At 43.7% G+C, this 24,160-nt stretch overlaps 2 protein-coding genes across 3 annotated transcripts; one reads left to right on the forward strand and one right to left on the reverse strand.

Moving 5' to 3' along the window:
* Positions 1-776: 776 nt before the first annotated feature.
* On the reverse strand, positions 777-1,745 carry ASCL4 (achaete-scute family bHLH transcription factor 4). The gene has a single exon (XM_014876952.2). It carries the CDS (start codon positions 1,341-1,343, stop codon positions 777-779), a length of 567 nt encoding a protein of 188 aa, XP_014732438.1. The 5' UTR covers positions 1,344-1,745.
* A 5,550-nt stretch (positions 1,746-7,295) lies between these two features.
* On the forward strand, positions 7,296-23,880 carry PRDM4 (PR/SET domain 4). 2 transcript variants are annotated; one of them, XM_088165372.1, is made up of 11 exons: positions 7,296-7,314; positions 9,153-9,286; positions 9,936-10,121; positions 12,118-12,912; positions 16,031-16,180; positions 17,376-17,494; positions 18,239-18,324; positions 19,351-19,478; positions 20,035-20,349; positions 21,489-21,657; positions 22,713-23,880. In XM_088165372.1, the coding sequence occupies exons 2-11, from the start codon at positions 9,154-9,156 to the stop codon at positions 23,020-23,022; spliced, it is 2,391 nt and encodes a 796-aa protein (XP_088021498.1). In that variant the 5' UTR covers positions 7,296-7,314; position 9,153; the 3' UTR covers positions 23,023-23,880. The 2 variants fall into 2 exon arrangements, with proteins under 2 accessions (XP_088021498.1, XP_014732510.2); XM_014877024.2 differs by lacking the exon at positions 7,296-7,314 and adding an exon at positions 7,569-7,684.
* The last annotated feature ends 280 nt before the right edge of the window (positions 23,881-24,160 follow it).

Here is a 24,160-nt window from a genome sequence, read left to right on the forward strand (position 1 = left end):
CAGGTTCTTGAGTGAAGCTTTGCTTTTGAAGGTGCAGTTTTACAGAACTCTGTTTCCCTCTTCCTAGCACGGACTGGAATGAGTGTCCAGCTGTATTTTCCTGAAAATTATCCTTAGAATAATCACCAAATAGACAGTGTCCAGAGTTTGAGCTGTTTCTTTTACTTCAGAAGATGCTTTAAAAGAAATTAATTTCCAAATATAGCCTTGTTTTTATTTGAAAATTCGTTGTTTCATAAATAGAAGTATTTCTGTGAGTTTTCTGAAATATTTAGGGAAAGATATTTTATCTAAATCTTACCTTCCCCAGTCCAAGTGTTTCCAGGGCAGTGCATCTCAGGTTAGCAGTCAGGAAAAACAGACAGTAAAACTCACTGGACAAAGGAGGAGAAAGGGGAGGGGAATTTCCTGAAATGGATTTATCTGGTTTTACTGTCTCAAATGAAAAGCAAAAGAAAATAGAACAGAATAAATGTCGAATGAAAAGTAGCATGCAAATGTTGCTCCAGTTTAACAGTCCAAAGGAAGTTTAGTAACACAGCTGAAGCAATGTGAGAGACATCTGTTTGTTTACAAATCACGTTTAAGTTTCATACAGCAAACATTTAAAGTCCTTTGACAGATTGAAAATACCTTTTTCTTTTTTTTTTTTTTTTTTTTGCCTTCCCTACATGTTTTTCCTTTCCCCGATATTAATTTTCATCTGCAGAAAATTCCCCAGGGTTTGAAACAGTTTTTCAGCCGAACTTGAAGCTTTCCGTGTCCAGAGAGCAGACCTAGCTGCCCGTCTCCTCAAATTCGCTGTAGGGCGATGACGCCGCAGAAGTCCTGGACTCTCCATCGCTGTCGCACTCCCGCGGGGGAGCCGGGCTGGCAGCTCCGGGCCGCTCCGTGGCTGACAGCGCTTCCTTACCGCCAGAGCCTAAGGGAGGGCAGTCCAGCAAGCTCTGCAGGTGTTTGATGTAGCTTATGGCAGCTCTCAGGGTCTCCACTTTGCTGAGGCGCTTGTCGGCGAATTCCTTGGGCAGGTGCTCCCGCAGGCGCGTGTAGCCCTCGTTCACGCAGCGCACCCGCTGCCTCTCCCTCTCGTTCCTCTTCCGAATGAAGGCAGGCTCCAAGGAATAGTCATAGATGCCCATGTAGCCGGGAAATGGGATGTAGGAGATGCGACCTGTGTGCCCACTATAGGCTTGCTCCCAGTAAGATGGGTCCAGGTGGAAGGGAACCCCGAAGGGCTCTCTCAGGGGTACCCCGTGGGGGTGCATGTGGCTGCTAGCCAGGGACATGGCTCCTGGAAATGCAATCCTCTTCAATAGTTTATCGTCGTCTTTAGTGCTGCCCATGCTTCTTTTTTTCCCTCACCAGTGGGGCGTTAGTTCCTGAATTTGGCTTCCAGTGTATTAATCCAACATTTGTATAAGTACCCTGCCCCACAGGCTGCAGTTTCCTCCAGTGGTGTATAAAAACTCAGATCTCAAAGCAAGGCTAACAACTCATGAGGTCCACACTGTGCCTGGAAAGCCTTGCTGCTTTTATAGGTGTAGGACGCCAGTTAATGTACAGACAGGTTTTGAGGACCATCACTCCACGATTTAAACCCTTCTTTTCCTGTGATCTTCATATTTCAAAAGATAATAAGAGGGTTCCTGTGTATTCCTTTTCTCTCCACTTGAAATTATGACCATAAGAGTTAATGCCAAACATAAATAATCTTCCAGGCTCTAAACACTTCTCATGTATTGTCATCCATGATATCGTTTGATATAATTGTCTCCAAAAGATGGGTAATTTGCAAAGTTTACAGGGATCTTCAAAGTTTTGGCAGAACTCCTCACTTTCAGGAACCAAGGATCTTCTGTCATCTAAAAACTACCCAAAGGCTTTTCACAACGAAATCCAAAAGACAACTGCAAGCTTTGTTGTTTCGGCTGCTCTGGTCTAACTGAACCAGCTCACAAGCAGTTTGCAAAACTTATATGGCATATCTGTAGCTTTCTGGGGAAGATGAGACATCTTCAAAGGAAAGAGTGCTCTCTTGTGGTTGCAAGTCTTGTCAGATCAAGAATGTACTACGTGCAAGCAAAAGAGGAAAACTGCCTTCTTCGCCCTTAGAGAGGTTTTATCAAGAAGTGTGAGTTTCACAAATTGAACATGAGTGTTTTGGCATTTTCAAACAGTTTTCAATGTTTTGTGTGTTTCTGCTCATTGTAGGAATGTTCTGGTGATCCCTATGAGAACTTGCCTCAGATAAACAAACACTAAGGTGATGCCCTGATAGCCCCACGTGTAGCTATTACCAATGTTTACACGGATATTGGCTGACCTGATGGACAACACACACTGCTTTAACGGGAGAGCTGAAAGTTCCTCTTGACCTTGCCAGGTCTGTGCTGCACCCTCCAGTTCGCCTGCAGCTTGCCAAAGCAAACAAAAAAGACAAAACTTTTGGTAGTATAAAGTCCTAATGTTTGTGCCTTTCCTCTGAGATACCCTGCTGTGTTAGGATCTTCCTCTGCAGCAACTTGACAGTCTTTGACTTTTCCCATATTGTTCAAGAGCTCCATAGTTAAAGCTTTTTATTGAAAACACATTTTCACAGTTAACTGAATCTCCATTTTTGGCCATCATCAGTTTGGGGAATTGAATGTTTGGTCTGGGAGAGCTGTGGGAAGGGACAGACATGAAAAGGTACAGGTATGTAGCCTCTATTAAAATTGTTCTTTTGCTCAAAGTGAAAGTTTCCACCCTGTTCAGTGTTTCATGTGAAACTGCCTCAGAAATGTCAGTAACTGAAACAACACTCTGCACTCTGAAACACATCTATGCCTCTGCTGAGTTAAAAACTAGCAGCAATGATGTGAGTAGCGAGTAGCATGCATTTTTGAGTCAACCTTTGTGTCTCTGCTGGCCATTTCTACAGCTTCAAAAAAACAGTGGCAAGCTTCAAAGTACGATGAACATACAGGCAGACCATTCCAGACAGACATGACTGAGAACAGTCCTGCACTCTGGTTTATGTCAGGGGCAGAATCAGCACCAAAATGTCTCAAAAGCCTGAGCAAAAATTACTGGGGAATGCCCCATGGTATGTACAGCTCATTTCAGATCAAATAAGTGAGATTCTTTCTGCCTTTTAAAAAATCTTTGGAAACAGTTGATCAGGATAAACTTGTCACTATTACTTGCACTCTAAACTCCGTTGTCCAGAAATGTTTTCAGAAATGAACGCTGAAAGGAAAACAGCTCCTTCACTATAGCACTAGGCTAGGCCAGGATTTTTTAAAGTTTTCTTAAAACAAAGAGGATGTTGACCTCTAAGCAAATACCTGAAGCAGGCAAAGACCATTTGATCAGTGTTACTATTAGATTTAAAACACTGCTCTCTGGCAGAATTCCTGTAAGGAAATAGAAGCATGCCTCTTGGGGGGCTCAGCTGCCAGATCATTTCACAGCTCTCCATGACCTTGCCAGCAGCCTGGCCATGTTCAAAAGGCAGGGTTACATTTCAGTTCTGTCAATGCAAATACACTGTGCCCTGCTACCAGACCTCTTTTCTATATTTACTGTAAATGCAGGCCACCAGCACCTCCCAGAGTGTCAGAATTACACCTGTGCTAAGGACATCTTCTGACAGAAAAATCCACGTTGCTAATCCTTTAGAGAAATACGTGAAGAATGATAGCAGATAAATATTAATTGTTGACCTGAATTATTGAAGCTGATCTTATATCAAACGGACTCTGAAGTCTGAATTTGTTTGTGTGCAAGAGAAAGGAGAAAATATGCCACAGGCAAGTGGTATCTTGTTGACAATCTAATGTCACTTGCTCGGAAAGGGATTTGCCCCTGGGCAGAGAGCCAGAGCAAGGCCAACACATCTTACATCCCACTGCAGGTCCTTGTTGAGAGCATGAGCAGGATTAAAGCAATTTATCATTCCTGTAGTGACTTCTGCACAAAGTCTCAACATGTCTGCACTTGCAGACACAGTGAAAGTAGCAGCACTGGACCACCAAAGGGAAAGGCTAATACACATTCTTTTTAATTTTAACAGTAGGTTAAGACTACATGGATAATGTTCCCCTTTTAAGACAAGCCTTTGATCCTTTCTTACATTGTTTCTCCGATTCAGTCCTCTTCACACCTTTGTCTGGGTGAAGCTTTGACTCCAGAATGCAGTATCTGCTATGCTGATACAAAGCAGAAGGCCTGGTTTGCTTTTCAGGCAGTACAGATCAGATGTTGACTGCTCTACAAGGCCAGAGCCTGTGGTCTTTATACACATATTGCATGTTTAGCTTTTGCTTAGGTTTTTGGGTTTTGGCTCCATTGTTGTTTTGTTTTGTTTGTAAATACAAAATCTAAGTGGAGTGCTAGTAGATTCCTTACACACTCCACCATCTATGGTATTCAAACAGATTCTCTTCCTTTTCTTATACTTCACTATAAGCACTTAATTACCCAGCCAAAATTAATAGAAAATGCTCTTGCATATCTAAAAAGAAAACATTTAGGCATCTTCCTTCCAGATACAACTTAGTTGTGGTTTTAATTGCATATATCCCACCACAGTATATATATAAGTATGTAATTTTTGTACAAAAGAACCCTCAACCCTCAATATTTCCACTCCCATAGGAACCATAACCATGAATAACACTACCAACATTACACAGTTATTTGAATTACTTTGAATTATTCAAAGAAACAGTTCCTACTTGACCCTGTCCTTCTGTGTATGAAAAGAAAGTCATTGGTGGAAATATTGTAGTAGAAACACGAGTCAGCTGAACACATGCAAGTTCACTAACTTCCCAACAGAAGATGTCCTAGCTGTTTTATCTGTGAACATGTTACTAAGAAGGAAGAAGAAAATACACTGGGAATTTAAGATGAAACTCTCACAACAATTTCTTATATTGAAACTCTCATAATATTGTGCATTTCTTATATATTACTGTACTGTAATTATGCCAAATTCTAGTATTTATTATACATATAGGAGGTTGTCTAGGCTGCTGCAATTTATTAGCAGGTAAAAAAATATGCAATTAACAGATTCTCTTAACTGTTAACTGTTAACTGTTCTCACAGAATCATAGTACTAACTTTGCTTGAGACTGAGGTGCAGGAATACAGGATTGAGTAGGTTTGTGTCTGTCTTGTCCTATTTTATCCTTAAGTGTGGGTCATCTCTTTTCAACCCTACACCTAAAAGTGAAAGCTGCACATAGACTACTTAGGCTTCATATTCATCAAAATACTGACCTGCAAAGTGCTGACAAGCCAATAAAAGGTGATGAGAAATTTGGATTTTTGATGGTAAAGTGGCCTTTTGCATATTCTTCATTCCAGTGTTATTCTGCTTGGTGTGAGAAAGAACCCAAGGGCAGGTTTGCAATAGCAGAAGAGAACTAATTGTACTGAGACATGGGCACGGTCCAGAAGGGACTTTGGCTCACACTGCAAGGAAGGACTGAAGCATTTTTACTGCATCTCTTTCCCGTGTGGTTTCAGGGTCTCCCTTATCTTTCTGTATGTCTCCAGGATCTGAAGACGACTTGAGAAATAGCTCAGCAATTTGTTCCTCATGCAGTAAGTACTGCTATAAATGTCAATAAACCAGGCTTTCAGGAGACATAGTGCAGTTGTCTTATCAAAACACTTCACATATAATAAAAGTGTTTGGTATATAGAAAAGTATCTTTCCTTGCAGAAGAAACAGTTCCCAAATGTGTTTTATCACAATACCTTGGGCATACGCATACATCTCTGTAGACGGAGATTAATTTCTCCTTCAGTGACACCTCATATTATCACTGGCTTCCTTTGATATTTCTGCTTTAAACTGGTAGTTAAGATATCACTAGTTCAAGGGAGTAGAGTGACTACAGAAAAAGCTGGAATCTCAGAGGACTCATGCTTGACAGCAGGAAAAAATACTCTTATCTATGTACCTGTTATCTGACTACATCCAATCTGGCTCATAGGCTCGAAGCATTACTTTCAGCTCAGATAGTTGAAATAGCACAAAGATTTCAGTGCCAGGGCACTTCTGCTGTAAATTACAGTATCATAATTGGAATTAAGACAAGCTGAGGGCATGGGATAACCTAGCATTTCAGGACAGAACTGAGATTAACAGAGTGTGACCGTGAAGTTTTAAGAATGAGATCTGAAAATGAAAGGTCTCCTGTCATCTCCTATTAGGGAATGCAAAGTGAAGAGAGAGACTTTTGGGCTTGTAGTCATTCACCGTAAGGTCTAAGAAAGATATTAAGTATTAACACCAGCATGTCAATATGTGGGATTACACATGCAGAAATGAAGCACATCTAAAGCCCCCATCATAGGATTAGCAGTCCATAAAAACCTGAGGACTTGGTGAGCTCTGTTTTGACTTGCTGAAATGATGTTTGTGGGCCAATTCGGATAGTCAGTCAGCCATAGTTAAGGTAAGGATTATTTGGCTTGGTGGAAGAGAGGTTGTGGGATATTTAGTGGTTAACTAAATAAAGTCATTCCTTGGGTCACAAATGACAGAGACCTGGACCTACTTTGCCTAAATGTACTCCTTTAGATGTTAGATATTTAGACTAAACCCATTATGCAGGTCCCAGTTTCAGGCATAGACACAGAACGGCAGCTCCAAAGGGAATTCTTCTCACACATCTCGGACACCTGCCTCAGGATGGGATGAAGCACTCTCTGCAGTAAACTATTTCCCTCCTTCAGCTACAGCGAGAGTAGAATAGATAGGTTTGTACTGAACTCAAACGACCTCTGCATTTAGGCTCTTTAGATCATGGAATGATCCTTACAGATCCTACATATAGGTTCTTTAGATCAAAAGAGAGCAGACAGAAAAACACTTTGAATTTCCTCCTGTGCAGACCTCCTACCGAGGGACGGCTCATGTAATGAGGCATCTCTTGAGTGTCGGGCACAAGCAAATTACCGCGCCCCGTTAGAGCGTTCAGGGAACAGCAGCGCGCCCCGGCACTGCGGGAACGCGGCGATTCACTGGAGCAGCGCACACGATGACTGTCCTGGCCACGCGTCGCAGGCGAAAGCGAACTACAGAACCACTTGCGCACATCCAGAGATTCCTTTGCAATGTCACCTTAGCCAGAATTGTACATATGATCAACCACAACTGAACGACGATGTCCAGAACTCAGCTGCTCACGTACGTGCTGATGGTACCAGAGGACACAAAACGCAACCCTCTAATGACAGCAGATACTAGAGTATAATGAGCAGGCAGTGAGACAGCTGGGAATATTGTGTGGGAATACTGAGTGGAAAACCAGGGTAAGCACCGCACCCTTCTGCAGGAGGCGATGCGGGAAGCCCCGGGCAGCGTTTCGGGCCAGGGCCGGGCGGAGAGCAGCCGAGCCCCGGGGCGGTGCCGCCGTTTCCTGGCTCCGGCACTCGGCGGCGGAAGCGGCCCCGGCCCCCTCCCTCCGCCATCCCCGCCTCCCTCCGCCTTCCCCGCCCTCGCCGGGCCCGCGCCGCCCGGGTCCCGCCCATGAGGCGGCGGCGGCGGGGGTTGCGGCCGGGCCGTGGCTGGGGCCGGGGCTGGGGCCGGAGCCGGAGCCGGAGCCGGGGGCAGGCGGCGGGCCGGGGCGCAGGGCCCTGATGCGGCTGCGGGCGTTCCGCCGGCCGGCCCCATGCACCCCAGGTGAGCGCCGCGGGGCACCGGGCGAGGCGGGCGGGACCGCGGGGAGCACCCGGCCGAGGGGACGAGAAGGGGAAGGGTCCCTCGAGCGTCCGGCGCTTCCCGCAGGCCCCGAGGCGCGGCCCCGGTGCGAGGGTGGTGGTTCCCTCCCTCGGGCATCGCCATCTCAGCAGCCGCCTGGGCCGGGGGGAAATGCCCTGCCCCGCCGGGCAGCCGGAGCCCTCGTCCCCGTCCCTGCAGAGCCATCCCTGGCGGCAGGCGAGTGCTGGAAAGTGCGTGCTGCCAAAGGTGGGCAGAGCCGAGGGGAAGTCGGCGGCTCCGTGTTTGGCTCAGCCCTCCGGGTGGCAGGTGGTCTGCGAGGAGCTGCGAGTGGACTCGATGTTCCTCACGGGCCCCTTCCAGGCGGAGATCTTGTGTTGTTAACTTGCGTGAGTTTGGTGGATTCGTCATTTTTCTTGGATGAGTGGGTACCTTTCTTTACCGGAGTGGCAGCCCAAGCTCTCCATCAGTACTGCAGCGCTTGGGCCTGCTGCTGGCAAAGGCCATGTGGGAGGCCTGGGTCAGCCTGGAGGATGCTTGTGTGGCTGCTGGGGGGGCAGCTGGTCTGGCTGGCCCTGAGAGCCGCTGGTTCGACCTGGTGTGTGGGTAGGAGGGCCGGGGTGGGCACAGCACAACTTGCAGAGTTGTGACAAGTGTGAGTGGACCATGTCTCCATGGTGTCCCCATCTCCGTGGACTGGTTTGGGCTGCATGTGCAGCTTGAGACCCCAGAGGATATGTGCTCCAAGTTGACATGGTTTCTACCAAGGCTGAGGGTTTGGGGTGTTGGGTGGTTCCTGAGAGCAGTATGGTTGATCACTGAAATAACATGGCAGCCACGGTGCCGGTTGTTAATGTGATGGAGCATGTAGAACCAGACTGAGGCACTCTGTTAGACCGTGCTATGGCTGTTTTGCAGTGGTAACTCTTGTCACTATTGGCCTGGTTCGAACTAATGGGAAATTAGAGCTTGTTTGAAGTGATCTTTCCCCCAGAGTTTGGATTTTGAATGTGGATGTGGTGTCCAGAAGTAATGAAATACAAATCAGGTGCTGTTGTCTGAGTATTTCTGACATTCAGCTTGTAAATGGATCTGTGTTCACAATAGTTTAATCGCAATGGCTTTTACTACTAGGAGTAAGACTGTTTTCTGGATGGCAAGGAAGAAGCTGTGGTCTGATTTGTCTTTACGATGTGGTTTTTAATCCTGATTATTGCTATCTAATATGATCAATATGTATTGATCATGATGTGATGATTGTGTGAATTGCTGATGTGTTTTATGCGTAGCTTTTTAAGGCAGAGTTTTTATATGCCAATATCAGATTTTGAGCTTGTTTGCTCAACCTTTCCTTACCACAGTACAGTCAGTAATCAGGAATGCTTTTGCATCTGTTTCTTTTTCCTGCTCCCCTCTCTGTTCCCTGTCTCAGAATGAATGAAATGAATTTGAGTCCTGTAGGGATGGACCAGCTGACCTCCTCCTCTGTGAGCAATGCCCTGCCAGTCTCAGGAAGTCACTTGGGCTTGGCAGCATCACCCACTCACAACGCCATACCAGCACCAGGTAATGGGGGAGGGTTCCACACGGGGCATTGCAGCTCCTGCTCTGTGTTCTGCTGTCACAGCAATGGTCATAACTGGGCGGCAGTGCCTGCTCGGATAGCAAGTCATACCGTAGGTAGTGAAATGATGCAGAGTTGGGGAAGGGGAAACCATAAATCATTGCTTATGTGGGCAAAGCAAAAGGCATGAGTGCTTGTTAGGCTTATGTTTTAGTGGGAACCTCGTTTTGTTTTAATGGGGTGCTTTGCACTGTGGGTGAGTAGTATCAGAATCCTTTGAAATTAGAGCTGTAGCTGGAAATCTGTGTTCATCTATGTCTAATTTTTTCTCAGGTGAAAAATCACTTGTAGAGCAAAATGATTTCCATAGCTCTTATTTCCATGGGACTGCACAGACAGAAGTCCATTACAATTGTCAAATAGAAGCAAGCCCTACAAAATGTACCAAAAAAGATCTAGCCATATTCAGGCATGCCTCTCAGTGCTGTGATAACTGATCTTTTCTTTGATGCCTGGCACCTTACTTGGACAGTGCCATGCTGTATTTCCTTAGGGCAAGAGCTCCTGGGGAATTAGTAATCTCTTTGTTAGCTCATGTATTCATAAACTCAAGGAGTTCCGTTGAATTCAAATGGGCATTTTCTCTTGCAGGCTTGCCTGTTGCAATTCCAAACCTGGGTCCCTCCTTGAGTTCCTTGCCCTCTGCTCTGTCTCTGATGCTCCCAATGGGTCTTGGGGATCGAGGAGTGATGTGTGGTATACCAGAGAGAAACTACACCCTACCTCCACCACCATACCCTCACCTGGAGAGCAGCTATTTCAGACACATTCTACCTGGTAAGTGCTCTGGTGCTGATGCATGGGAACAGAAAGAGAAACTGTTTTAAGAGCCGTCTGTTTCTGTCCTGAAGCAGGCATGACTGACAGTTTAGCAGAGCTGTTGTTTCCCTGAGTTTGTCTGGATACTGTTGTGTTATTTACACACCCTTTTTTTCAGGTATCTGTTACTATATTTGTGTATGAAAAGAATTGCAGGGCATTTTATATTTAAACCTTACCTTTGATTGCACCTCCTGATTTGATTTTAGGATTAACAGAAAACAAAGCATGCCTGGTTTCTGTTTCCAATGGCTTGTAGCTTGGAAGTTGCTTCTATTTTAATTCTCCTGTAGTCTGAAGCAATATTTAATATGTGCATAATGGGGGTCACAGTAGTTCAAAGCTCAAAGAGGGCAAGATATCAGCTGTGGTGTTGGGCACTTTCCCACCTATTTAACCCATGGCACATTTCTTCTTCATTTTTCTTCAAGGTTGATTTCCAAAGCCTAACACACTTCTATCTTGAGTAATTTCTCACATGTGCTTTGGAGTATAAATGTAGAATTTTACATGTTAGTAAATGAAAACACAGAAATTGGAACTTTAAATGCAGACCTGGTTTTGTTTGGTAGCTAAGATTGACAGGGTGGAAGTTAAGGGAAGGGGATAGTTAAACAACACTGAGTGTTGTTGGTTCAGCCTGGGTTAGGAATAAACTGTAGCAGCCCAGGTCTTGTGCAGCTGCCTGCTGACTGATGGCTGAACTTTCCAGCTGCTTAGGAGTAACCTTTCCTACTGCATTGCATGCCTGCCTATTTAGTGATCAAGGAGTAGACAAGGAGGCTGTGCACTAGGACCAAAAGTTTCTGCCATACTTCTGAGCTGGAATAATCTTCCTGTGATGTTTTATAAGGCTCTTCTGTCAGTTTTCTTGTTGCCATCAAGGATCCTCTGTGTTCAAGCCACCAGGCAGCATTGCGTGCAGAAATATTTGATGCAGCTGATTAAATTAAACTTTATTTCTTGGCTTGTTGTGCTGAATAAAGTATCTGTGCCTGCATCCTTCTAATAACAAATGTATTTGAATGGAAAACTCTCATGGAACAAGTGGCTCATAGGGTTGAAGGCTGAAAAGAAACATGCTGAATCAGTTCTTGCGGAATCTGCAAAATCTGCCTCTGTCTCTGCTGGAAATAATGTTTACTTGAATGTGCTGTTGCATTTCTTCCAAAGACTTATTTTTTGTTTGTTTTTAGTATGTAAACACAATTTAGTGTTTCTTAAGTTTCAAGGTTGTTTGATATTGAGAAGCTTCCCAGAACTACCAGAAAAGATGGTAGGGTTTCTGATTTAAATTCAACCAAACTTTTGTTTTAGGAGAAACAGCATTCTTTCATGTAAGGAAAGAGAGCAGATGACTCATTAAATCTATGAGAGAATTTGTCTTTGTTCTTCAGAATTGCAATTGATGGCCTCTGAGATGGACAGTTATGCCACTTAGTCTTAGAGGAAGGAAGTAGTCATTGTTAAAACTTGAATACCTAAGCAAAAAATATGTGTCCTGGAGAATTGTTTCTGCTTCTAGCAAAGATGAACCAGGAATTACCAAATTATAGATTCCACTAGCAGTCCTTCATCCTTTGTGAGCTGTTTCTTGGGAAGGAAACATTAAGCCTAAAAAGTGAAGAACCTCTTTCTCATTTGATCTTTGTACTGAGCAGCCTAGGTGAAATTCTGCCATTAACTTAGCTGTTCAGAATTTGAGAAGTAACTAGAGACTTTCTCTATTGGGTGGAAACTGAATTAGCTGTCAAGTGGTACTTTGACAAGAGTGTTAGGCTGCCATATGTTTTTAAACCATGTTTTAGAATTAGTGGATTTTAGTTGGAAATAATGTAGTGAACATGTCTTCAGGGATCTGGGTCTCAGTGTTCTATGCTTCAACTGATTTTTTTCAAGATTTGAAAACTGATGTAATCTCACTCCCTTCTTTGTCTCCCTCTCTTCCTATCAGGTATTTTATCTTACTTGGCTGACAGACCACCACCTCAGTACATCCATCCCAACACTATAAATGTTGACAGCAATCCAGCATTGTCAGTCTCCAACAATCCCTCAGCCCTGGATCCCTACCAGCCCAGTGGGACCGTGGGGCTGGAACCAGGGATTGTCTCCATGGACTCCCGTACAGTGAACACACATGGTCCTCAAAATCTGCATCCTAGTGACAGCCACGAGGTAGCACTGGATACTACAATCACCATGGAGAGCGTTTCGAGGGTAACCAGCCCCATCTCTACAGATGGGATGGCAGAGGAGCTTACAATGGATGATGTAGCCGGGGATCACACGCAGATCCCGAATGGCTCCCGGAGCCATGAACCTTTAGCCGTAGACACAGTGGGGAGTAACTTGACATCGGACGCTGTGGGACACGGCGGTGTCATTCCCATTCACGGTAGCACTTTGGAACTCCCTGTTGTCATGGAGCCCGACCACATTGCCGGGCGGGTGACAGGGATATCGGACAGCACACTAAATGACCCCATTCATACTGTGGCCATGAGCACCAACTCCGTGAGTGTGGCGCTCCCTACCTCACACAACCTCGCTTCCCTGGACTCAGTAGCCTTGCATGAAGTGGGCCTCAGCCTGGAGCCCGTGGCAGTGTCTTCCATAAGCCAGGAAGTAGCCATGGGGCCAAGCCACGTCGATGTGTCTGCAGACAATCTTGCCTTTGTACCGTCATCTCTGCAAATGGAAGACTCCAATTCCAACAAGGAGAACATGGCAACCTTGTTTACCATATGTGAGTGGACATTTCCTGCTTTTTTGGGGTACGGTTTGTCATGTAGCTGTTGTCTGATGTGGCAGGACTCTGGTTCCTAGTCTTACACATTTATGGTAAAAAAACCAGCTACTTAACAAGTCCAAAGGTTGAAACACCTGCAGTGCCAGATTAGCTGTTCTGAAACAACAGTAGTTGGAAGTAGTAGAAGACATAGTAGGATGTTCTAGCATAATTCTCTTTGTATCCATTTCCCGTGTTGCTGTGAGGAATCTTGATGAAGCTCTTGATTTGATGGATATGCTTGATACCCTTTCCAATGAGACTTCTGTTTTTATAGTCACATCACAAGTGACTTTTCTTGCTCCATTAAAAATACACAACAAACACCACCACAAGCCATACTTTTCATCAAATGGGTGTAATTGTTAAGTATCACATTATGTGATTTTGCAAAATTTATATTAAACAATGAACAATCATCATGAAAGTGTTGTTCTAAACAGGAGAAAAGAGCAGAGAGGGAAGGAACTTTATAATATTTCTAATTAGTCTCATCAATGGACTTTAGTCCAGAGGTTAGTGGATCTCTTGGGAAGAGAGGAGCGCTAGGTATTGTATCACCAGTCCTGTTATCATTCAAGGAGTGGTGTTTGAGAACTGAGATGTTCTCATTTGCTGGGAGAGATATTTGAACTTTGACCTGCAGGATGTCTGGCTTCCTGCCACTGAAACATAAAGCCAGGTTTTATATTCATTTTTATTATCTGTGGAAGCATTGCTGAGTGCTGCTCTTCATCCAGTCTGGCCCTACAGCTGCCAGAACCTAATGGCTTGCTTTGCCTGTGAAACATATTTTAAGAAATAGAAAGATACAGTGCCTTGGTTAGCAAGGGGAGAGGTGCAGTTTAGTGGAAAGTGTCTAGTCTATCAGACATTTGGATTAATTTATTAAGATTTCATTCTGTTGGATAAAACACAACTTCAAACCAGGTGGGCATAAAACTGTGATGAATTTGCAACTCTTAGAGGGTTTTACAGTCGATGCATTCAGAGGTTCCTACAAGCATCTGTTGCATGTTGAACAAATAATGATGCAAATACTCCGGATGTCCAACATGATTGTAGTGAAATCACTTCTCTTACTCTCTTAAAAGTGAGATTTGATGTGATAGCTTTTTGTTGTTATACTTAACACAGTCCTAAGCTGTTTCCAGACGATGCTCCCCTTTGGTAGGACATTAAAATGGCTGCTGCATGCCTTGTGCTTGCATGTGATTTGCAAAACAAATTCTTGACTTGGGGAGGTTTAAATTTTAACTTTTTGTTGATGTTTTTAAACTTCACCTGAATAAACAGGAATTTGTGTCCAGACAGGTGACAGCTAAGGACAAGGAGTTGTTTTAGAGCCCCTTAGTGATTTTTTTCTCACTGAGATAGCAGGAGTCAGGGCCTTTTTCAGAAAATTTTTTACTGTTCCTAAGAAGGAAATAAAAAGTGTGGTGTGCCTTTGCTACAGTCATGCATGTTTGCAAAACTTTTAAGAAGCGGGTTTTTTTTGGTCATCTTTGTTACGGTTCTGGGTATCCAAATCAGAGAAGTAGTCACCGATTTTCTTTTTTTAATGATTTGGCAAGGACAGTAATGGAAAGTATATTTCACTTGCTGTAGAATGTGAGATTTTTTGTTTTCCAGTGTCTTAAGAATGTATGAATGGTTGAACTTCTCCAAGTGGAAATGCCCCATGCCTAGAACTTTTCTTCCTCTGTCTCTCCTTGGAGCTGGTCCACAGACCCATAGTGGGTGTGTGCCAGGCAATGCTTAAAAGCAGCTGTTCCACACAGTGGTTCTCATTTCTCAGGTCTGGCTGTTGTTGTTGCTTTACTCTTACATGTCACCTGTGCACATGAAATAATGCTTACATAGGCTCTACCTAATAATTTTTGGAGTACTTTCCTATCTGTTAATGTGTAGTTGCATAAACTGTATTTTATATGAGGTCAAATTCTGGTACCCTGGTATATCAAGGAAGTATCTGGAAAATAAGCATGTAAGGATGGAGCTGCTGTTCAGGCCTGCTGAAGGCTACTTCTGTGATAGGTCTTCTATACTGGAGCTGGGTCATCAAGAGGCCAAAGAATGTCTTTGTGGAGATCCTGAATAATTACCTGAACATCTTTCTTCTTCAGAAGAATAATTATTTATCAGGAGAATGGATGCTGAGTAGGTGTGGGTTGCTCCATCCGCAGAGAATTAAAATGACATCGTTTTTCTAGATGAAATTGTAATGCTTTTAGAGAGCATTTTTTGCTGTACTTTTGCTCAGATTTATTAGACTGAAGACTTTCACTAGTTTCTTTTATAACAGTTTTTCTGCTGAATGACAGATTGGGAAGGCAATGCTACTGATTCTTCTTGGGCTTTTGTTTTTGTTGCATTCAGTGGCATACTCACACTGCATGACTTTACTGCAGTGAGACCTTCAAAAGAAGCAGTGAGGTCAGGTTTTTGCTGCTGTCATTTACACAGTCTGAATTTAAATGGAGGTAAGGGGATTTGTGGTTCATGTTTGAAAAATTTTAGAAGGATGACCTTATTGGTCCATGTGTGTGGGTGTACTTGAGGTTTTACATGCAAGAGGTGTTCCTGGTTAATTCCAAAAATGTAACCAGTTAGAAGGTGTTTAGTTTTGTTTGTCTTAGATTTTTCTGCCAATAGAATTCATTTCACTTGTGATCAGAGTGAAATTGGCTTTTCGATCCACCAGCATTACCACCAGCACTTGGGAGGCTATCATCCATTTTTGCAGTAGCTTTGATGAAGAGTGGGCTCTGTCCCATTGCTAGATTCTCCTGTAGGGATAGTCTGGAGTCTAGGTCATCAGTTTACCATCAGGAAGGTAGGTGGAGGTCCTTGCATTTGATCTGAATTGGATAAAAACTGCCATGTATGTCAGTGCCCACCTTACTGTAACAACATGGTCCACATTCTTCTGAGTAAAAGCTGGTAAGTGGACAAGTTGAATGTGACAGAAGCAGCCTTTGGCAGGAGGTGAGCTGAAGCACATAGGAAGGGAGCTGATTGCAGTTAGGAGCTGTTGTATGTTTCTAATGCGTGCTGTTCCCTCCTGTCTCTGCAGGGTGCACGCTGTGTGACAAGGCGTATCCGTCAGACTGCCCGGACCACGGGCCCGTCACCTTTGTCCCCGATAGCCCAATCGAGAGCCGAGCCAGGCTGTCCCTCCCGAAGCAGCTGCTCCTCCGGCAGTCCATCATGGGAGCTGAAGCAGGTAAGGATCACGTTACTGTGCACGTCCCTGCAGCACTTTAAAATACACTCGCTGCCTGAAATCCAAAACCGTAGGGAGATTAATGTGGGAAAGAAGCACCGCAAGAGAGAGATGTTTCCCTCTTCTGTAATCACCCTGACTTATATTATCCAAGAGCTCCTTCTGGCCTGGTTACTGCTTAGACTTCAGCTGTACCGTAGGGCTGCTGCCACAGAGTGTGGCACTTCTTAAGGTCAAGCAAGGTATGGTGTTTTTTTTATCATGCTAAACAGCCCAGCTTTGATAAGAAAACAATGCAGCACTTGCAGTTTGGGGGAAGGTGACAATTAGAAGAAATAGAGGATAATTCTGTCTGCTTGTTCATCTGCTTGGTTTGCTACCTTCTTTGTGCTCTCATTGGAGTATTGATCACAAGTGCCTCTGTTTTCTTCCCCCCTTCATTTACATTTGGCATGTAGACTGTGACCTTGTCACTGGATGTGGACCTTGTTACTGTATTTCACGTCACTGCCACCTGGAAATCGAAGAGTACAGTGCAGTACCCTAAGGATCTGAAGGCTAGAGAAGAATGTGATTACTGGCTTGCTTAGTGATGCTGCTTGTTGAGAGTAGACGACATCTGTTCTCTACAAGCTGCACTAGTTTCCAGTTGATTCCTAAGAGTTATTCAGTGTACTCATGTAGACCTATATATATATATATATAAATGTTTAATAATAAATAATATACACGCAGGAATCCCTCTGCCCATGACAGAAATACAGCTGCCTCTGGGGAGAAATGCAGAAGCTGCTTAACAGTGCCCAGCAACAATTCTGGAAATTCCTGGGGATTAGGTAGGCAAAATGTAGTTACCAGAACTAGTATTTTCTGCTTCTGCAGAAAGTGCCATGAGAACTTTAATTGGTACAAATGGCTAGGATGTTAGTTTTATAGCTTACTGAAAAGTAAATTACTTGCTTTTGACCAAATAAATATTTGCAATGACACCAAAGCGGCTCCCATTAGTGTCATGTGGTGGTGGTGGTTCTTGTCTCTGCCATAGGTGTGTTCCATATGTGAAGTAGAAGCTTTGATGGTCTTATGCATAGATATTACCTCTGGAGCATTATCTCATAAGCCTCCCACTTCTTTATTATGCATGGTTAGTTGTTTAAATAATTGATTTATTCATATTTTGGTCTTCTAATGATAGGTGTGTGGACACGAGAAACCATTCCTGTGAGGACTTGTTTTGGACCTTTGATCGGGCAGCAGAGCCATTCTCTAGAGGTGGCCGACTGGACAGACAAAGCAGCCAGTCACATCTGGAAGGTCAGTGGTGTCACAGCTCACAGAGCCTGCCAGCATGCCTTTATCTGGTGAAAGCTACCACATGGCAGCAACTTGAACATTATCATCCTTGCCAAAAGTCAAAAGTAATGCAGTTTAATTGTTTAATTCTTAGTATCAGCACAGCAGAGCTGCATATTTTGCAGTGTGCTGGTAGTCAGTCAGTCCAGAAGTACAAAAAGTTTCTTTCATGCCTTCTCTTTTAAAGGGCTATATGTGGTTTCAGTATTTGTGTGGAGTTGCAGCAGAGATTGTATATTAATTACTAGGCAGCAGTTGTTTGCTTGGTTTGTGTCTCTTCATTGAAAGTTCCCCCAGGTGATGAATGATTTGTTTTAGGAAAGCCAATTTAAAGCTTTCTTTTTCTCGTAATTTCATCTCCAGACAGGAAAACTGACCTATATAAATAAAACATGTAGTGTTTGCCCGGATTTTGTTACTCACAAGACTTGGTTTGTAAGAAAAGCAGCCAAAGGCATTTCTGCTGGGAGGAAAAGGTGAGAAAGATGCTGAAAAACGATTTTCTGGCCTCCTGGGTAGCAAAGGTCAAGGTGCCTGTGTGAAGAGGAAAGGAAGGAATGAAAACAGGGCTGTGATGTTGGCAGTGGCAATGGAGACTTCCTGGCTTGTTCTAGGTGAACACATACTCTCTTAAAGAAAGAGGTTAGCTTTCACTGCATTTATTGCTGTGTTTTTTCCTAAGGTTGCATTTGTTTTTCCTGGTAGATCTATCACAATGGCGTCCTGGAGTTCTGCATCATCACAACTGATGAAAATGAATGTAACTGGATGATGTTCGTACGCAAAGCCAGGTGAGAGCCACCTGTACTGTGCTAAGTAGCTTTGAGTCTGAGCTGTGGGCTCACAGGGAGCTGGACTGGAGAAGGAAGGTTGACCTTCATTCAACAGAAGTTGACCTTGATTGTCCTTTTGATTTTAATACTTTATTAACCAAGTGTCCCTAAGTTCTTTTGCCCAAGTTCCAAGCCCCTGCAGCTTGTGAGACCTGTCCTTTTCAGTCTTTCTGGAGTCTGTGATGAAACAGGCTGGCCTAAGTATTGCTACATCCATGGCCCACTGAAAATGCTAAACTTTTCTTATTTCTTTGTTACACAAAGTAGGTTTCTGCTGCAGTCCATTTCATTGTTCTCATATGCAGGAGTCAAGAAGCGTAATCATTAATCTCCCACTGCAGTGGGGCAGAGCTTTTGCTGGTTTCAGATACTGGGAACAAACATATGCAAGATACTGCTTCAAAAGATGAATGACCACATCTTGGAAATGGTCCTCAAGAGGACTTTTTAAAGATAATTTTGCTTTAAGACATTACTGATACTTTTTCTGTCATTCACTCTGTTTCTTAAGGGATATATCGATGTAAATGTACCTGTGTATATGAAAATCTGGGTGTATGAAAATACAGATTTTTGTAGTTTCTTAGGAGATCATAAACTCACTTCTCTCAGCCCACTCAAATGTCTATTAATAATTTTCTCAGAAGTGGTGTGAGAAATGCATCATTTGGTGGAGGAAATTGGCTCTCAAGGTCTAGTTTTACTTTCCTTTAATAAAGAAGGACAAAAGTGACAGACATGAAAGTTTTTATAATATTCTGACAAGCACTGAGGTTCTTATTACCTTTTTATAGGAATCTTTCCTTTTCCCCTTTTTCTTTTCTGTTTTTCTCTTCTATTTTTTCCATTTCCCTTTTCTTTTCCTTCTTTTTCTTTTTTCCTTTTTTCTTCTTTTTTCTTTTTCTTTTTTTCTCTTTTCTCCCTCTCTCTCTCTAAAAGTCATTACTTCTGAAGAGTTTTTATTCCTAACTGTTGTTGCTGTAGGAACCGGGAAGAGCAGAACCTGGTTGCTTATCCTCATGATGGAAAAATTTACTTCTGCACATCCCAGGACATCCCTCCTGAGCACGAGCTTCTCTTCTATTACAGTCGGGACTATGCACGACAGCTTGGTAAGTGAGAGCTCATTTTTGTTGGCTTTGCAGGGACTGCCTAGCTTGAATTCCCTTTTGGGAATTGCCTTCTCTGGGCTCTGTGACTTGGGAGTGCATTATGCTCCTTCTCAGTTCCCATTGGTGCATGTCATAGTTTCCTTTTATGTTTCATGACTACAGAGTGCCATCATTTAAAAGAAACATTTCCCTACTTAATTCCACTGATCAGGAGTAAAAGATGACAGTTTTGAAGAAAAATCGTTTTAGTTCTGTTCATCTAAGGCTAAGGGCGTTTTGGAGCTGAAGACGTTCCAATCCTCCCCCAGCTTGGAGTGTGATAATTTTGATTTGGTGGAGCTGTGCTCAAAACTGTTCCAAAGTCTGGCCCCCCAAAACATTTCAAATTACCTACCTGAAACAGCTGGAAAGCAACACTGGAGCTGAAGAGAACAAGGATGAAAATCTCTGCACCTGGCTTTGCTACCACAGACTAAATGTTAATGTGGTCCTTGTTCAAGCTCTGTTAGGCCTTACTGTGTGCGCCTCATCACAAGTGATGCTTTTGTGCCCAAAGGTGTCCCTGAGCATCCAGATGTGCACATCTGCCACTGCGGGAAGGAATGTGCTTCCTATGCGGACTTCAAGGCCCATTTGAGCAGCCATATTCACAACCACCTCCCCAGTCAGGGCCACAGCAGCAACCACGGGCCAGGCCACGGCAAGGAAAGGAAGTGGAAGTGCTCCATGTGTCCCCAGGCTTTCATCTCCCCTTCCAAGCTGCACGTGCACTTCATGGGGCACATGGGCATGAAGCCGCACAAGTGCGATTTCTGTAGCAAAGCTTTCAGCGATCCGAGCAACTTACGGACACACCTCAAGATCCACACAGGTGAGTGCTGAGGGCTTTATACAGAAGACAGGGGAGAGGATGAAGGTCAAGTTACAGGCCAGCAGTAGATAGTGTGGGTATTCTTGCCTCTCTTTTTTTTCAGTATTCCTTATTGGGAAATCACAAAATTCAAATTACAAAGCTGGAAAAGGAATAAAACTGAGAGTTGAGTGCTCTCAAGTCAAGCATAGGAAGCTGTAGGCTCAGTAGTCAGGAGTTTTAATGGACTGATCAAATACTAGTGTGGTATACACAACCACAGAAGTCTCAGTGGAGTGAGATTCAAATAGTATTCAAATTGAGTTTGAACTCAGTAGTATGCTGGGGTTTTGAACTATTTCTGGCAAAGAATAACAGAAGTACTGGTAAGTTGAAAAATGGGATAAAACATAGAAGTTATCAAAAGGCCAGTGAGGTTTGTACCTGTGTGTCTTTTAGATAAGAGAACCTCTTTTTGCAGACAAAGGCAATGCAGAGCATCAAATGGGGTTGGGCTCCAGATACAATTCCTGTGGGAAATCCGTGAGGATAGAGATGTACTAATGTACAGTAACTAGATTTTTACTATGGTTACTGTTGCAAAGGAAGCTACCATTGTTTTTACTGAAGAACTCATCTTGGATAGACTAGTCTTTTTAAGTGTTTGCCTGAATCTCTTGGTGGAAAAATGTACAGAGCTGCTGGAGGTGTTTTGATGTCCAGAGCAGGGAGGCACAGCTGGTGTGGACAAGGAGCACAAACCCTGCCTCACAAGAAAGGCTGGCTGACCATGGACACCAGAGAAACAACAAGCAGCTGTGTTTAGAAGGACAAAGTGCAGAAAGGTGCATCACACTAGGGCATCACTGGTTTGAAACGGTATCATGACATCAGTTTTTTTGCTTGAAAGGCTTTGGGAATGATGAGGTCAGCTGCCTGGTTTTTTTGCATAGCTAAATATAGATTGGAACTAAGTAGGCCTTTATGCTGAGTCTGAAGGAACTGCAGGAGAAAACAAGTCCTGTTCACAAAGAATCTGCCTTTCTTTATGGTAAAATTTAATTTTTCAATGGTCAGGCTTGTTTGCTTACTGCAAACATGCAGTTACTTACTGTTATTTCTTGGAGTGCTAATCTGTGGGTGTCCCTGTGTACTCCTAGGTCAGAAGAATTACCGCTGCACCCTCTGTGACAAATCATTCACGCAGAAGGCTCACCTGGAGTCGCACATGGTCATCCACACCGGGGAGAAGAACCTCAAGTGCGATTACTGTGAGAAGCTCTTCATGCGGAGGCAGGACCTCAAGCAGCACGTCCTCACTCACACACAGTAAGTGACCTCACAGGAGCTGTGGGACTGGTCAGTGCAAGAAATAATGAAGATGAACAGCCCGAGACAGAATCTCCAGTTTGCAAATAGCTTGGCCTAGGGAGCATAGGTGGGTTCATCCTCTGAAATGACAAGTCACTCTAGACTAAGTCCTTGTTTTACTGGCTGCAGTTGTGGAGTTGTAGTGGTTGCAATATTTCAGTGACACACTAAATTGCAAGCGTGCTCCTTGTGTTGTGAAATGGCAGTCCAGAGTGTTCATGATTTTGAAGAGAAAGGGTGTTGTTTGATTTACATTTCATTCTTTGCTGTGAACTGTTTCCACGTCCCAACGTGACCACAAAAGACAAACTTCTCAGTGCTGCTGTCACTGAGTACCTTATTGGTGAACTCTGCCTGTTTGCTGTAGGGGTGTGGTGCAGCCATTCCCAGCCCTTTCCTCCCCGTAGGTCTCACTCAAGCACTTACTCTCCTGCTCCTCCTATAGGCAGATTCCTACCCACAGCCCTCTGCCAGGCCAGGTCTTTTGCTCTGAGAATCTCTCCATCCTGTACATTTACTCCCAATCCAAGGTCCTCCTTAAAAGCTGCTTGCCCAAAGCTAGTCCCTTTGCTTATTTCATTTTCAGCATCTGGTTTTTGTTCTCACTTGGAATCCATTGCTGCTTCTGTCATGCTGCCTAGGAGCCAGTGTAGTGCAGCCAGCATGAGAGAAAGGCAGACAGAAACACAGACTTGCTTTGCTGCTCATTCCTACAGCCTGAGCCAGGAGCACTCCTGCTGGGAGGTATTTTGCAGTGTCATTACAGAATCTGTTGCAGTCTGGTAAGCGCCTCTGCTTAGCATTTACAGACTGAGGGTTGTTAACATGCAGCAGCTTTGTTTCCTGACTTGTTCTTCCCTGCCTCCTCCCCACCCCCCTTTAAGCAGGTTGGGAGGGAAATTGACTTTTTTATCAAGGGCAGTATCTGTCCTTGCTAGAACATGGACCTTAATCAGCATTTTAATACCAGCTGTCTTGTGGCAGGAGCAAACTCACTTTTTTGTGTCTTGCAGAGAACGGCAGATCAAGTGTCCCAAGTGTGACAAGCTGTTTCTGAGGACAAATCACCTGAAGAAGCATCTCAATTCACATGAAGGAAAGAGGGACTATGTCTGTGAAAAATGCTCCAAGGCTTATCTAACCAAATATCACCTCACTCGACATTTAAAAATATGTAAAGGCCCCACATCCAGTCTATCAGCCCCAGAGGAGGAAGAAGAGGAGGATTCAGAGGAGGAATTAATAGACTCTATGAGGACTGAAGACTGTAGGATTAACAATGGAGTCTATTCAACAAGTGATGTTCTCTCTGGACACAAATGAAGAAGAGAGGAAAACTTTCTTGGATATTATAATTAGGGAAGGAAAAACCCTCTTCCTTGTTTCCCCAGTCACCAGTGTATGTCAGGTGAGGAGTTTTCCTTCTGTTTTAGTCTCCACACTACCACCACTTACTATAAGCTGTAGCCAGAACACTGAACAAGACTGGATCATGCACGTACAAGTGAAGAGTTGCTAAGAAGGAAATGTGAGGCAAGATTTCTTTCCCACACGCTGTGCATACTTCTCCAAATCACTCAGATTAATCCATCCAGTGCCAGGACACGTGACACACCTCACACAGCCCTTCGAGCAAAGAGCCACGAACCAGAAATGTAGCTGAGGGATTGCAGTGACCTGTAAGCTAACTGTCCTTAACTGCCCAAGCTGTGACATGAAGAGAAACAAGGAAAAAATGGTGGTGGCCGTTGATGTATTTTAAAACTTTAACTGAAGGATGTGGTTTGGCACAAAGCAAAGACTTCTCAATGCTCAGGTTTCCTTCTTAAAACAAAACCTTTTGTTTAAAAAAACAACAAAGGCCAGTGAAATCAGTACTTGCATACAAAATAATTACCCCACTACAGAAAATCAAGCATTGATTTTTGGAGAACAGTTATCCCCTTTTCTCCCTCAAGTTCACAGCCCATGGAGGCAGGTGAAGAGATAAAGACTGTATGGACTCAGTAAGGAAGGGGGTTACAGATGATCAGGCAGTGTTTACAGTATATGTTACTCTTTGTGCTGTAAACCTTTTACCACCTAGAATGATGGGAGGGTTTGCTGCTATTACTATTTATGGAATGAAAATTATTACATTTGGTTGTTTTCTTTTGAAATAATTAAAAATGTGGCTCTTCACTAATGTTCTTTTTTTTTTAATATTTACATATGCTGAAAAAGATTTTCTATTTCTGATAATGATGCTAAGAGAAATAATACTGCTTTTTAATCATCTGCCTCTCCCAAACTTTCCTGGGACATGGTAGGAGTAGGAACACCTCCATGAACTGGGGCAGCTAAAGAACTCTAGATTTGCTGTGTCACTCCTCTGGCTGTGCTGCAAAAGAAGATTGAGCTGTGCTCTGTTCTCTGACAAGTAATGGGTGGTTCTCTTGGGAAAGAGGCTCTGCTTCTGGCC

This window comes from Sturnus vulgaris, chromosome 5 (assembly GCF_052056855.1).
Source record: "Sturnus vulgaris isolate bStuVul1 chromosome 5, bStuVul1.hap1, whole genome shotgun sequence".
Lineage (NCBI taxonomy): Eukaryota > Metazoa > Chordata > Aves > Passeriformes > Sturnidae > Sturnus > Sturnus vulgaris.

What these genes read in the sequence shown, in the direction of transcription:
- ASCL4 (XM_014876952.2), bottom strand. Translation starts at nt 1,343, where the DNA reads ATGGGCAGCACTAAAGACGACGATAAACTATTGAAGAGGATTGCATTT.
- PRDM4 (XM_014877024.2), top strand. An exon ending in CATCATGGGAGCTGAAGCAG is followed by an intron (nt 16,181 to 17,375) that starts GTAAGGATCACG and finishes TTCTAATGATAG; the next exon opens with GTGTGTGGACACGAGAAACC. An exon ending in CACGTCCTCACTCACACACA is followed by an intron (nt 21,658 to 22,712) that starts GTAAGTGACCTC and finishes TGTGTCTTGCAG; the next exon opens with AGAACGGCAGATCAAGTGTC.